The 13278-nt window shown below is 56.6% G+C and overlaps 5 protein-coding genes across 5 annotated transcripts; 2 read left to right on the top strand and 3 right to left on the bottom strand.

The window, feature by feature from the left end:
* Positions 1 to 703: 703 nt before the first annotated feature.
* On the top strand, positions 704 to 2299 carry HMPREF1541_07440 (uncharacterized protein; the record flags this gene model as incomplete). The annotated part of the gene is made up of 1 exon (XM_008721764.1): positions 704 to 2299. The coding sequence occupies one exon, from the start codon at positions 704 to 706 to the stop codon at positions 2297 to 2299; it is 1596 nt and encodes a 531-aa protein (XP_008719986.1).
* A 103-nt stretch (positions 2300 to 2402) lies between these two features.
* On the bottom strand, positions 2403 to 5357 carry HMPREF1541_07439 (uncharacterized protein; the record flags this gene model as incomplete). Its single annotated transcript, XM_008721763.1, has 1 exon — positions 2403 to 5357. One exon carries the CDS (start codon positions 5355 to 5357, stop codon positions 2403 to 2405), a length of 2955 nt encoding a protein of 984 aa, XP_008719985.1.
* A 944-nt stretch (positions 5358 to 6301) lies between these two features.
* On the bottom strand, positions 6302 to 7246 carry HMPREF1541_07438 (uncharacterized protein; the record flags this gene model as incomplete). Its single annotated transcript, XM_008721762.1, has 1 exon — positions 6302 to 7246. One exon carries the CDS (start codon positions 7244 to 7246, stop codon positions 6302 to 6304), a length of 945 nt encoding a protein of 314 aa, XP_008719984.1.
* Positions 7247 to 8438: 1192 nt separating this feature from the next.
* HMPREF1541_07437 (uncharacterized protein) lies at positions 8439 to 11091 on the bottom strand (the record flags this gene model as incomplete). The annotated part of the gene is made up of 3 exons (XM_008721761.1): positions 8439 to 9109; positions 9157 to 10792; positions 10843 to 11091. The coding sequence occupies 3 exons, from the start codon at positions 11089 to 11091 to the stop codon at positions 8439 to 8441; spliced, it is 2556 nt and encodes an 851-aa protein (XP_008719983.1).
* Positions 11092 to 11842: 751 nt separating this feature from the next.
* On the top strand, positions 11843 to 13171 carry HMPREF1541_07436 (uncharacterized protein; the record flags this gene model as incomplete). The annotated part of the gene is made up of 1 exon (XM_008721760.1): positions 11843 to 13171. One exon carries the CDS (start codon positions 11843 to 11845, stop codon positions 13169 to 13171), a length of 1329 nt encoding a protein of 442 aa, XP_008719982.1.
* Positions 13172 to 13278: the final 107 nt, after the last annotated feature.

Raw genomic sequence — 13278 nt, 5'->3', positions numbered from 1 at the left:
TTTGAGCACGGCTACGACATTACGATACACGACAACCGCATAGAGATGGAACAACGACTATATGAAAGCATAGAACAGACGGCTGGACTTAGAATAGACAGATTGACGAAATGCGATGCCATTCCCCGAGACTCGCCAAGACTTGAACTCCGTACGCCTCGTTGCCTTGTGCTTAGCCACCAACCGTCTTCTCATCAGCCACTTTTGTAGCCAAATCCAAAGCATTGACTGGATTCGGAAAGTTACATCCTGCAGACAAGCAGCTGTTCGAACAATTCGTCAGAAGAGTGTCCTGCGTGCATCAAACGACCTAGAATCAGAAATATATTTCCTTTCGCCGCCAAAAGATCAACATACTCCAAAGGACCAGCAAGACTTCCTACAATCACGACACATAAAAAGCTCTCATCGAACCACACAGCATCGAAATTCAATGCCCGAAACCTCGAAGCCGTCCTAAGTCCCACACTGCACTGCACCGCGCGAGGGAGACGCAAGGCAGGGCAAGGCAGGGCAAGGCGGGGCAGAGACCTAGAAACCCACATTCGAGAAAGAGGGCGGGCACTCAAGACGTTACGCGACCAGTGCAAGTCTGCCTCTGCCTCGGGATCTACATCTGCGCCACCGCCCTTTTCTGCATCAAAGCAAACTACAGTGACAGCCCACACGCCTTCTTTCCCCCTCACCCCCCCACCCACCAAAAATGGACTCCTCCACCTCCATGGAGGACCCCTCCCGCATCGACGCCCACGGCGCCCTCCTCCACCCCCCTTCACCGACCCTCTACAACACCAACGACGACGACGGGAGTACCGGCGTGATCGACTTCTCCACCCTCGCCCTCCGCCACGCCGGCCTCTCCGCGCAGCTCAAACCCAACGGGCAACTCGACTTCAGCGACCCGGCCTCGGTGCGCGAACTGACGCGGGCTCTCCTGGCCAGAGACTTCGCGTTGAGGCTCTCGGTCGTGCCGGAGGACCGGCTGTGTCCGCCCGTTCCCGGGAGGTGGGCTTATGTGGCTTGGGTTGGGGGGTTGGTCGATTCGACGGATCCGAGGGTCCCCAAGGGGGATGTGATGGGGAGGGGGGAGAGAGAAAGGCAAGTCCTAGGCGTGGATGTCGGGACGGGCGCGAGTGCCATCTATGCGCTGTTGGCGCTGCGGGCGAGGAGGGGGTGGAGGGTCGTGGCGACCGAGGCGGATAAGAAGAGTTTGAGGGCGGCGAGGGCGAATGTCAGCGATAATGGGGCCGGAGTGGTGGGGAGGTGTCGTGTTGTGGAAGCTGAAGAGCGGGAGGAAGATGGACAAGATGGACAACGAGACGAAGGAGGCGAAGAAGGAGCTGGTCAGGGGGATTCAAAAAGGTTGAGGATCCTCCCCCTCAAAGCGCTGCGGGAGATGGGCGTGCACAGAGTCGACTTTGTCATGGTCAACCCCCCTTTCTACGCCAGCGCAGAGGAGATGCGTGCGAGTGCGCGCGCGAAGAAGAGGCCGCCCAACAGTTGCTGTACGGGGAGCGAGGGGGAGATGATCTGTGAGGGTGGGGAGGTGGGGTTCGTGGGCAGGATGATTGCGGAGAGCGTTGCGATCAGGGACGCTGCGACGATGGCAAGAAGAGGCCCACGACGAGGAATGGGGACAAAGGAGGGGGGGACACTGCAGGTCCAGTGGTGGACCTCGATGCTCGGCAAGCTCAGCAGCATCGGCGTCCTGATCGAGCAGCTACGTGGGCAAGGCTGCAGTAACTACGCGGTCACGGAGTTTGTGCAGGGGAGTAAGACGCGCAGGTGGGGGTTGGCGTGGAGCTGGGAGGGGTGGAGGCCGAGCGTGGATGTGGCGAGAGCGATTCCGGGGCTGGAGAAGAGGCTGTTGCCCAGTGTCACGGAGGCGAGGTTTGAGGTCGAGGGTGAGGCCGACGGGGTGGGGAAGAGGGTGGACGAGTACGTCGAGGAACTGGAGTTGGATGGCGACGACGATGAAGGCGATGGGGTGCGGTGGGTGTGGAAGCCGAGGGAGAGGATGGGCCTGGGGGCTTGTCACCGGGGAGATTGTTGGTCGAGGAAGGCGAGGAGGGCGAGGGAGCAGGAGGCGCGGAGGAGGAGGAGGGCGGGTGAGGTGGATCAAGTCATGGGTGGTGGTGATGAAGAGGACGAGACGGAGCCGCAGTTGGTGTTCAGGATCAGGGTCGCGGAGGGAGAGCTGGGGATGGCGAGAGTCGAGGTCAGGTGGTTGAGGGGTCAGGATGCAGTGTTGTTTGAAAGCTTCGTGGGGTGGTTGAAGCGGAAATTGAAAGAGGGTTGAGCAGATGGAAAGAGTGTTGCGGCTCGCTCGAGAGAATGACTTCAAGACTCCGGGAGTGGTAGGAAGGCTTCATCGAATTCGATGGCACGTTATGATAATCTCCTCACGATGTCAATTCAGCCAATATCTCCTGCAAGCGCTCCCAACCCTCTGTCCCTTCCCACGTCTCTTTTCCTCGACCCATCACCCCTCTGACCGCCGTCTTCGCCTTGAACTGCCACTTCTCCTCCACCTTGCCACCCGTCCGCTCCCTCTCCATCCCACCGAGCTCCTGGTACGCACTCACCACCCGCACCGTGGCTTCTACAATCTCCTTCCAGCTTTTCTCCGATTCATATGCATTCGGCCGAGCAGTCACGGCCCGCCACGCTTTTTCGTTGAGCGACAGTGCCTCAGCTGGCCTTCGCCTCCAGAGGGCCACTTTCGCGAGCAAAAGGTACAGCTCTGGACTGTTGGTCACCAACGGGCACACCTGTTTGTCCAACAACTGCAGTAGTGCTCGCGCAATGAAAGGCAGCCCACTCGATGTTGGTGGCGCCACTTCTTCGCTCGGTCCCGCGGCTGCCTCTTCCACCGCCTCTTGATCCTGTTCTTCCGCTGACGGATACGTGAAGGTGCCAGTGACGTAGCTCACGACCACCGATAAAATCTTTAGGTCAATGGATCCTTCGCCCTCCTTCTTGCCCCTGAGGTCGATGACCCTGCCCATGGCCTGCACGACCTCCGCCCATGGAGTCCCACCACTGGGCGGGATACTGGCCGCCACAGTTAAGTAGTTGTCCCAGATTCTTGCATCGTCCCTCTTCAGCGTCGCCGCCCGTCGCAGTGCCTTGAGTGCCATCTTCTTGTTGCGATGCAAGTCCGGCGGTCCAGCAAAGTTGGCAGGGTCGTCATCCGGTGGCGGCGGCCGGCCCGCGTCCGAAGCACGCGGTGTAGCCGCAGTGTCCTCATCGGGCTCAGGCAATCGCAGCAGCGACACTGCAAGGTTACTCCATGCTTGCGCGTCAGAGTCATCCAGCATGACGCACCGCTGGAAGGACTGGCTGGCGCCTTCAAAGTCAGTGAGTTCAAGCTGGACGCACCCCAAACTGAACCAGGTGGCGTGGTTAAGCTGTCCGCGGGAGAGCGCAAGCTTGTACGCCTCTGCAGCGCGAGTGAAGTCGCGAGCTTTCATGTAGTATTGCCCAAGGGAGCGTTGGGCACGGGAATAGGTCTGCCGCGAGTAGCTCCAGGCCAGTTGATAGTAAGCGGGATCCGTGAGTATGTCGCCGAGGATACAGAGCAGCCGGGGAGTGTCCGAAGGAGCATCAGGCTTGATGTTTGGAATGGTTGGTGGTGCAGTAGGGTCGACAAAGACAAGAGACTGGAGCAGTGAGGTGGCCTCCTTTTCGCGGTCGGTAGCGGCCAGACAGAGGGCTGTTTCCGCGTGCTTCTGTAGACGCTGATAGATTTCGAGGGCGGTCTTGAGGCCACCCATGGAGGTCCATCGTTCCGCCAGCTCCGTCTCAAGTTCCCAGCGAAGCGGAGGCGAGAGCTGGTAGGCATATTTGAGGCGCTCGGCTACAGTCGCAGAGTCCGAGTCTTGGGGTTTGGGGAGGAACGTGGAGGTCGCCGAAGAAGAGGTGTCGGCTTCAGCAGTGGGCTTGTTTGGTGATGATGTGGTCTCGGCGATGACTTGGTCAACGAGAGCCTGCAGCTGGAGAAGGCCGCGCTCAACGGTGCGGGATTTGAAGCCTTCTATGCGTGAGCGGACGAGCAATGCTTGCGTATAGACTTGCCAGTTAGAGGAGCCGCCTTCGAGGACGCGGGTGGCGTAAGGGAGTGTCTCTTCTCTGGTAAGGCCGTCGCTGGGTGAGGTGTTGGTGATACTAGAGGCAATAGCAAGAAGTATTATACTGTCAACAGGGAACAGGAGAGGTTGGTTCGAGGGATCGAGCTCTGAAAGGCGTGCAGGCAGACTGGATTCCTCTGAGATTTGTGTAACTTCTGGCTCAAATGCAGGTTGCTCTTTGAATTTGATGCGCTCAAGGAGGGTGTCATCGTTGAGGGGAAGATTCTCTGGCTGTACGGGTGCAGCAGCAAGAGGAGGCTCCTTGCGCTCTTGTGTGGGCGAGGAGGGCGCCGATGGTGTAAGTGGTCGCAGGGCTACGGGAGCTCCTTCTGATGGCATACCGGGACTGTGAGGTGGCGTTCGCATGGTGTCAACTCTGCTGCTCCTCCTCGATGAAGGTTCTGCACGACTTCCTTTCCGACTGCTGTACGGCTCGGGCTCGTGGTCGCGGCTCTTGGCGAGCACGACGAGTTGACTTAGGTCGTTTCGCTGAAACTTGGTCCGCTTGCCCAATGCCCCAGTAAGGGCAAAATAGAAATGTCTGATTGTGGAAGCTCGCGTGAGATCTTCACGGGCCTTGTCGTCATCTCCATAGAAGATCTTCAACTGAGCTCGCTCAATCAGAAACTCGACAAAATGCTCTTCGGCTGCAGCGCCACCGAACTGCAGTCGTGAATGCAGCTGTTGCTCCAAGATATCGGCGTCGGCGTAGATAATCTCCTGCAGAGCTTCTGACTTTTCGCTGAGTAGCTTCTGGTGCCAACTGTTGACGCGAAACCTGGCTCTTCGGCCGTTGAAACCCGGCTCTGCTAGAGTTGGGCTAGACATGATGAGCTTCGCCAACCAAAAGAGCTCGATGTGCGGTGTCAGCTGGTAGACGGCGTTGCCATCGACCGAGAGATCAGCTAGCATCTGTCGCTTGACGGTAGGCAAGTCTGAACCGCGGTATGTTTCTGGAAAAATGGACTCATTGGGGTCGAAGTCGAGCGGCGGGCCAGTGCAGTTGGCTTGCAAGAAGGCTTCCAGTGCTGTGTAGCCGACCTTGAGGAAAGCGAGGTGCTTGGAGGTATCGCTCAGCAGGAATTTCAGTCTGGAGCTGACCCCGCTAAGGAAAGGAGTTTTCTCTGCATGGGTTGCGTCAAAACCCAACAGCTTCCGTGTCAATGGATCATGGAGGATCTCAAGAAATGAGTTGCCCATCTTGGGGTACGGGAAGAGGAGATCCATGGTTGATAGTGATGCTAGATGCTAAGACGAGGCTGAGAGAAAAGGATGAGGGAGTTTTTTTCGTAGCTCGCAGTGTGCGCAAGCCGTCTGGCGGTGTGTGCGGTATGTGAAGCGTGATATCATCTACATTGAAGCAGCAGGTGAGTGACTGATGCACCAAGGTTCCCAGTGTGTTGCTTGGCCGGAGTTGCTGGTGAACCGCGAAAGCGCGGACGACTGGGCCGGCGAGACGGTTAGGCTGTCAGCGGCGATCAACACCAAGGTATCCAGCTCCAATATTGGCGCAGGGTCGATCGTGCCTGGTCAGAGGGCCAGTTGCCATCAATCAACAAGCGACACGTCAAAGCAAAAGACATGCACAAAAGTTCTCGAGACTCGATCCGTCGTGTTGAAAATTGAACCCCGCAATTCTTGTCGTCGCCGGCTGCGTGGTCCACCATGCAGCCCGCAGCCTGCACACCCTGCACACCCTGCGCACCGCAACCATGCACCGTCAATGGCAAAGAAAAAAAGCTTAGTTCCTCAAAGAAAAAAAACGGGCGGCTGCGTTAGCCCCCACGTCGTTGACGAACGCTTTGCCGCCGATCAGCAGGCGCCGATCCGGGTCAGATAGGCGCGAAGACTAGCAGGATGATGTGCAGCGAGGCGTCCCCGGGGGCTTATTAGCCTCAATGGACTCAACGGTACGCGTCGATGAGGTCCTTTCTCTATCGGTTTTCCCAAAAGCAATTCCCAATTCCGATTCCACTAAACGCACATGGCTATATTGGTGACTATTATCCGCTACACACGCTCAAAGTACAGCAGATCATCCATCCAACCCCTCCGGAAACGACAGGAGGGGTGGTGGCGGTAGAAAGTATGTAAGCAGTGACATTGTACAACTGTGCTTTTTATCATTGCTCTCGTCACACACATGATGATGAAGGGACCCAACAGGCGGGTCATATCTTCTTGCCGGTCCGGGCTTCATATGAGGGCATCCCCGCTGCCATATGCATCCGCTTTCGGTAGAACTCGCGATGTTGGTATCGTCGCCAGGTGCCCCAGCCGTAAGCCAGCACGAAGATCAACAACCACGAGAGCGTGATGATCATGCCGGTGGGGAAGATGCCCAAAGTCGTGCCCGGGAGCACAAAGACCGACGATTGCTCGATCGCCTGCGCCTGGAACTCGGCGCTGGCCGCGTTGTTGGAGAATTCACCCCGGAACTCGCCCACCACGAAATAGGCCGTGTCGGTGGTGGTCAGCGCTGTCTCCACCGGTGCTCGGTCGTCTTCACTGACCGCGTTGACGGTGATGGCAGGCACCATCAGCGACATGACCTGGTCATTGGTGAGCTTGTCCAAGTCGATGCTACTGTCGATGCTACCCATCAGCGTGTACTGCTGGATTTCCGTCATGTTGGTTGCTGCCTGTCGCTTGACTCGGAGCGACCGCTTGGTGTTTGTGGTGGTGAACACGGTCGACTCGGGGTAGGTGACGCCAATCATCAGGTTGTCGGGCTGCACCGTGGTGAAGGCGCCTCGAGGCTCTTCTGCGAGATACAGGCGGAGGTCTGCAGTGAAGGTATGGCCGTCCTGATCCATTTCCATAATGTTGTAGCAGGCAGAGATGCCGGCGTCGTTGGTGATGGACGTAATGCCGGATAGGGTGTCTAGACATGCTGTCGCAATCGTACTGTTCCGATCGTCAGACGCTGACGACTGTATCGTGTCCGAGCTGCTCTGCCGCCGCTCAATATCCTTCACCACATTCCTTGCTTGCTCATCCATCCTCCGCTCCACGTTGTAGCCTCCCTCCACTCCCAACATCCGCACAGCTTTCGTAGCCACGCTCAGGTCGGACAATAGCAGCGTCGCCGCCATAACGAAACTCGCTACCCGCATCGCGGGCGGCGCAATATGGATGTCTTGTCTTGCTCGAGGTCGAGTATGGTTTTGTCGGGGTCTAATATGATCTTTCTAGTGTTGCGTTGTGCTTGTTTGCAGTAAAAGCCGCCGACCAGCGTGGCCCAAGAAAAGAGTGACTGGTAAAAAGGCGCAGCCTGTGGAATGGACGAAGGAAATGGCGGGTGTCAAGGAGAGAAAGCGTGGTCCGACGGTCCTCTTAGCGAAATGCTAGAAGAATCGCTCTCGCCCACACGAAACAGTTCTCGTCAGGTGTCGTAGGGTTTGGCGTAGGCCAGGGTTCGGACTGATGTTAGGGGTGTATTTCGTGGTATTATCCCCTACAACAGGACCGTGGGGCAAAGGTAAAGCGAGAGTACAGGTTAGTCACACGGAGGTGGTGTGAGGAGGCTTTGGGATGCAGATGGCGAGACACTCGGAGCAACAAGGAGCAGGAGAAGCCTTGTAGATGCGACACTACAGAGTCTCATCGTCGAGCCATACTTGGGGTGACTTCGCCAACCGCTCAGCGGGGACTGGACTGGTCTGCACAGGGAGCGGAGCGGATCCGTCCAAGGTGCAAAAATGCCTGGTTGAGGCTCTTGTTGGTCGCAGTGGGGATGCAAGGAGGCGTGTCAGGTTCCAGCGCTAGGCCACTAACAGAGCAGCTCAGGGGTCACCCCTGCAGGCGACGTGTCGGCAAACGTTTCAATCTGCCGGACGACTGGCCTACGCGAAGCGCCGCCACAGATAGCCCTGGGGCCAGAGGTCCAGAGGTGGCCATCGCTGGCCATCGGTGGGCCGGCCAGTTCATTTTTGGAGCCTCGAGGACCTCGCAGCGTCTCGCCCATCGTCTTGGGAGCTGCTATCAAAACATCAAGAGCATCAATCAGTCCACTCCGCTCGGTTTCTAAGATTGAACTCTTCAACAACCACTCGTTGTTCGTGGTCAACATCACGTGTTTGACTGCTGGGTGGTGGCTATTTACACCAGACATCAAGGTCTCTGGTTAAGACAGAACCTGTGCTCCATCATAGTATCCCAGTCGGCTTCCATAGCATCGTTGCTCATCTCACAGTACTGTAGTAGCACTGCACTGCACTGCCATGATACACTCCCATATCCACAAGAAGATAGCCAAGCGCGTAGTCGCGAGACAGCTTTGGATCATCTCACACATATGTATCCATCTCACTCCTGGCTACCTTGGACCAGGCGCAGGAAGTCTCTAACACGACCAAGCTCGGTACCGTTGCCGATTTCCTTCTGCTCACTGATGACCGCTTGTGTCAGGCCGTCAAGTAACTCATCGACCTGGTCCGCCTCAGCCCCGGTGCACAGCACAATGATCTTCTTGTACTTGTTCTCGAGCTCATGGCTCATGGCTCGCAATTCGCGCGCCTGCTTCTCCAATCTCGCATTGTGCTCGCGATAAGCATTGACTCGTCCGACCAACACCTCGGCTCGCTCCATGCCCGCTAGGAAATTAATCTGCTCTTGGCTGAGCGGCATGTTGGACTCGAGCACGCCCCCGCCCAGAAGCTGTTCCATCATGTGGAGCTGGCCGTTGTGATCCAGTCCCTTGTCCGCCTCGCCAACATTAGTGTGCTCGGCCCCGACCGGGTTCGTCAACTGGAGCTCTTCACGGAGTGAGGTCTGCGCAGCACGGTGGTTCTTAATCTTGTGTTCGAGCTCCTCCTGTTCTCGGACACGTGCTCTCAAACGCTCTAAGCGGCCACGCTCTTCTTTGAGTGCAGAGCTAGACTCGCGAAGGGCGGCATTAGTCTTGTCGAGTACTTCCTGCTTCTCCTTCATCTCGGCTTGGAAGTCGGCATTCGATTGTGAGAGCACCTGTCGGATCGCTGCCTTGGGTCAGTCTAGTTTCAATGCGCGGGTCATGTAGACTTACAGTTGAGAATGTTCTCCTCCGCCTCCTCGATCGACTTCTGCGATGACTCATTCTCCGCAATCGCCATGTCGAAAGCGTTGATGCTGTTCTGGTGGGGTGCGACACCGTTAGGGCCAGAGCTGACATTAAAGTCAACAGGTGCGAGACCCCCCCGGTTTGGGATCGTGGGATCGGCGCCAACCTCGATAAGCTGGTCGATGATGGTGGTCGTACTGGTCCGTGCAGCGAGGTTCAGAGCAGTGTCGCCCGCCTTGTCTTGAGCGTTGACGATCTCATTCATGAATCGAGCTAGAGTGATGGGTGTGTTCTCAGGCTGACTGCCATTCATAACTCCTTGCGAGCCAGAGCCTTGGCGGACAGTGTATTCGAGTAGCGTCTCTAGGTAGTAGCGACCGACAGCGGCGCGGCCTTTCATGGCAGACGATACCGCGATGTGGTGCAACAGTGTCCTACCACGACCGTCGCGAACTTCGATGCTCGGACCTAGCAGTTCGAGGAGCTGATGGAAGCTGGATTGGTCGAGGTTGTTTCTCGCCTGACAAGCGGCCACCAGGGCAGTCTCTCCGCCACTGTTGCCGCGACGCATGTTGAAGCCGCGCTCCAGTAGCTTCTTGACGAGCGGAATTCTGGCCAACGTGGCAGCCCAGTGTAGAGCAGTGTTTCCTTTGGCGTCGATGGGCATCTCGAACTCTTCACCACTCAGCTTCAAGAAGGCCGCATCGTCATCGAAATCCGCCTTGCCAGGCTCCATAAATAAGGCCATGAGCCATTCTTGCTTCTGCTCCTCGGCTGGTCCTTGAGGCTGGGGCAAAGGCTCGACGGAATATGGAATTGGCTGCGGCAACAAGAAAGACTGGCTGTGTTGAGAGAAGAACGACTGAGTGGGCTCAGTAGGAGTGCCATCAGGCAGCGAGAGATCCATGTGGTTGTCAAAGGCTCCCATGAACGAAGTGTTGGGCGAAGGTCTAATACGCTTGCGTGGCGGCTCTTGCGACTCGGTGTTGGGAAAGTCGGCGAAACTGGCACCTTGACTCATGATCGCATTGTTGTTGAAGCTGTCTTGCGAGGCAATGCTCTGGAGGCTCTGCTGACTGCTCTGGTACTGGTCTTGGCCGTATTGAGAAGGGCGTCTTGGGCCAGTCGAGCGCCGACCGTCGATGTGGTTAGGAGAGTCCATGCGAGTGCGGTTGAGCGCCTGGATGGCATTCGCAGCGGTGTTAGACATGTTCTTGAAGTAGGTGCCAGATTGCGACATGCTAGGGTCAGCACCATACATGCGACGACGCTGCGCAGCCAAAGCTTGCTCTTTGGTAGGCGTCTCCATGCCAGAATTGCCATCATTCGACACATCGTACTCGAGCAGAGGGCGAAGGAGCTCTTCTACACCGAATTGACGGCAGAACTCTCGTCCGCGCTGGTAGTTGATCCAGGTACCTTGATATTTTCCGTAACCGCCTTGAACTTTCTCGTGCTCCCCAGTAAGAATTTCTTTCTCTAGAACCTTGGTGCGCTTGCCCTTATCGACGCCGGCGACCTTGAGGATCTGAGTAGCATTCAGCCATGAATCGGATCTGCGGCGCATGACGGCGACACCGTTGACTTCCATTTCGTAGACCGAGACATTAGAGTAAACAGCCTGTAGAGAAGTTAGACAATCTACCATGCATACGCCAACGAGATACTGACAGTGTAGATCTGACGCTTCAAGCCATCGAGGTAGTAGGAGGCAGGCGCAGGCGCCGAGGCTTGCTGCTGATTAGACGCATAGCCGCCATTGGGGTCGGGATAGGAGGGGTAGTGCTGCGGCGGCATCATGCCATTCATCTGATGACCGTTCATGTTGTAGCTCATCGATTGCTGATGCTGCGAGCCAGGACGAGGCCCAGAAGGAGGTGCAGGAGTGCCGACAGACTGGCCAGTATCGAAAGAGCCCATAGGGGGTTGCGAAAAAGAACCACTCATTGATGCAGAGTGGCCATGAACAAAAGCTGTTGCAGCAGGTTGAGAATAAATACTAGGTGCACTAGCCATAACGGGCGCTGATAAAGTGTGAGGACCCGCGATGGTGAGGCAAGGTTCGTATAAGTGTTGTTCAAGACATTACTATAGTGACGGCTGTGAGCGCGTGATGGGCGGGCTAACGCCCGGGTGATAGGTTGATGAGGGTGATGCTAAAGCTCTCGACGTCTTTGTATGTAGTGAACAAGGCTGTCACAATGCCTCGGGAACGCACGGTCTGCGGCTACAGTGGTCAGGTAGAGGGTATCGAGGTGGCTATCGAGGGAGAGGAGGGCGGAGCTTGGTATTAGGTCTCGGTGCGTGCAGGACTGTATATAGGGTTCCTGGATAAGGCTGAGTGGCTGTATAGATGTCTGACACCCTCTGAACTATCGTATACACCCTCTTGACGCGTGGTTGATCGGAATACCGCGAAACTGTCGCGAAAAGTAGGTCGAAATTAAGTCGCGGGGTGAAGTTCGCGTCTGGTGGCCGCTCTAATGGAGGCCGTTGAAGCCCTAACCCTTACCAGCATTTACTTTACAGCTGCTGCTTTCCCACCAGCACGGCGTTCCAGATAGCAAGTACTGCCTGGTGAAGAGTGATCACTGCTTTGCCCTACCGATAAGACTCTTTGGAAGTCACAGTAGACTTCCAAAAGTCTGCCTTGTTATCTAATCATGGGGATATGAGCCACAAGACCCCTCTACACTTCAATGCTCTACACGTATACCGTGCTATCCTCCGCGAAGCCACCTACCACCCCGACCCTCATGTCCGTTCCTACTTGAGGTCCTACGCAAGGGACTCCTTCCGCACTCAGAAGATCAATTTTGCGATCGAGTTCCAAGACTGGACCTCCGTAGAGAAAGGCCGGAGAGAGACAAGTCTTATGCGAAATGCCCGAAACTTCTGCCAGACCATCCGGCGTGCGAACGATGGCTACCTCAACCCATTCCAGAAGACTCTTTCTCTCACATACGGCCGCACGGGTGCTAGGCGTCGCCAAATCATGTCCGCATTGATGGCGCCTGCCACGACTGAAACACCCCCCAGCACCAAGACCGACACAAATACACCATCAACGCTCGATAAGGATCAAGCACCGCACGACCAGATTCTCCTGTCAACATCTCAAGACTCGCTCTTTGCGAACCCGCTGTTCCCAGGCGACGTATCCGGCTCAACCACGCCTCCGGAACCCAATACGTTTGATTCTGCAAAAGTCTTTCATGAAACCACCGCCGGCGCGCCTCGACAATCGAAGCGTCCCCTCCGCAAACCCTTCTCTTCCATGAGCTCCATCTCTGAAACCTTCCGTGCCCTCACCGCCGCCCAGTCCGCCGCCTCGGCCTATGTTCCCTCCCAAACCCGTAGAATTACCATCACTGGCCCGAACCTTCCGTCCACAACGATCTGGAAGCGCCCACTTACTCCCAAGCGCATTCGCAACGCCACCAAGAAGTGGTACGCCAAAACGGCCCAAACTCTGTACCCGCCCCTGCCGACAACGGAATGGGAGTACATCCGCTCGATCGCCGCCGGAGTAACCAGGCTGGAGCCAAAGAGTCGGAGACCACAGGCGGCTGTGTGCATTTTCACTACGGTGCGCGAGCCGTGGAAGGAGCCTCTCCGGGGTTTATTGGACGAACCGGAAAAGGTGGCGAGGTACGAGGGCAAGAAGATGGGTAATCCGCATCTTATGACGCCGCGCTGGCTGCAGCACAGATACGAGTGGCTCCTGCGGCACACACCTGTCGAGGTGGCGCCGGTGGCACAGGAAAACTCTGTTGAGAACACAGAGCAACCGGAGACGTCATTCCTGGGATCTAGCCAGGAGCAGGAAGAGGGCAGAAGCGTTGGCCCGAAGGAGTCCAATCCGCAGACAAATCCGAACGCGAAGCCGAAGGACAAAGGAAAGAGAACCGCTTTTTTGTGGGACAGTACCGTCGTAGACCGCGCGCGCCCCCTACGTGTGAAGCCGGATGGCGAGATGAGGAAGGCCCTCTTCGAATGATCGAGCTTGTAGCTCTCTCTGGTAGAGGTTCAGCGAGAAAGAGGACAGCTACCGTGATACCCAAATTCATGAATCCACGATAGATCCGCATATATGTACCAACAACA

The sequence above is a fragment of the Cyphellophora europaea genome (assembly GCF_000365145.1).
Source record: "Cyphellophora europaea CBS 101466 unplaced genomic scaffold supercont1.7, whole genome shotgun sequence".
NCBI lineage: Eukaryota > Fungi > Ascomycota > Eurotiomycetes > Chaetothyriales > Cyphellophoraceae > Cyphellophora > Cyphellophora europaea.
This window is presented reverse-complemented; position numbering and strand designations above follow the sequence as displayed.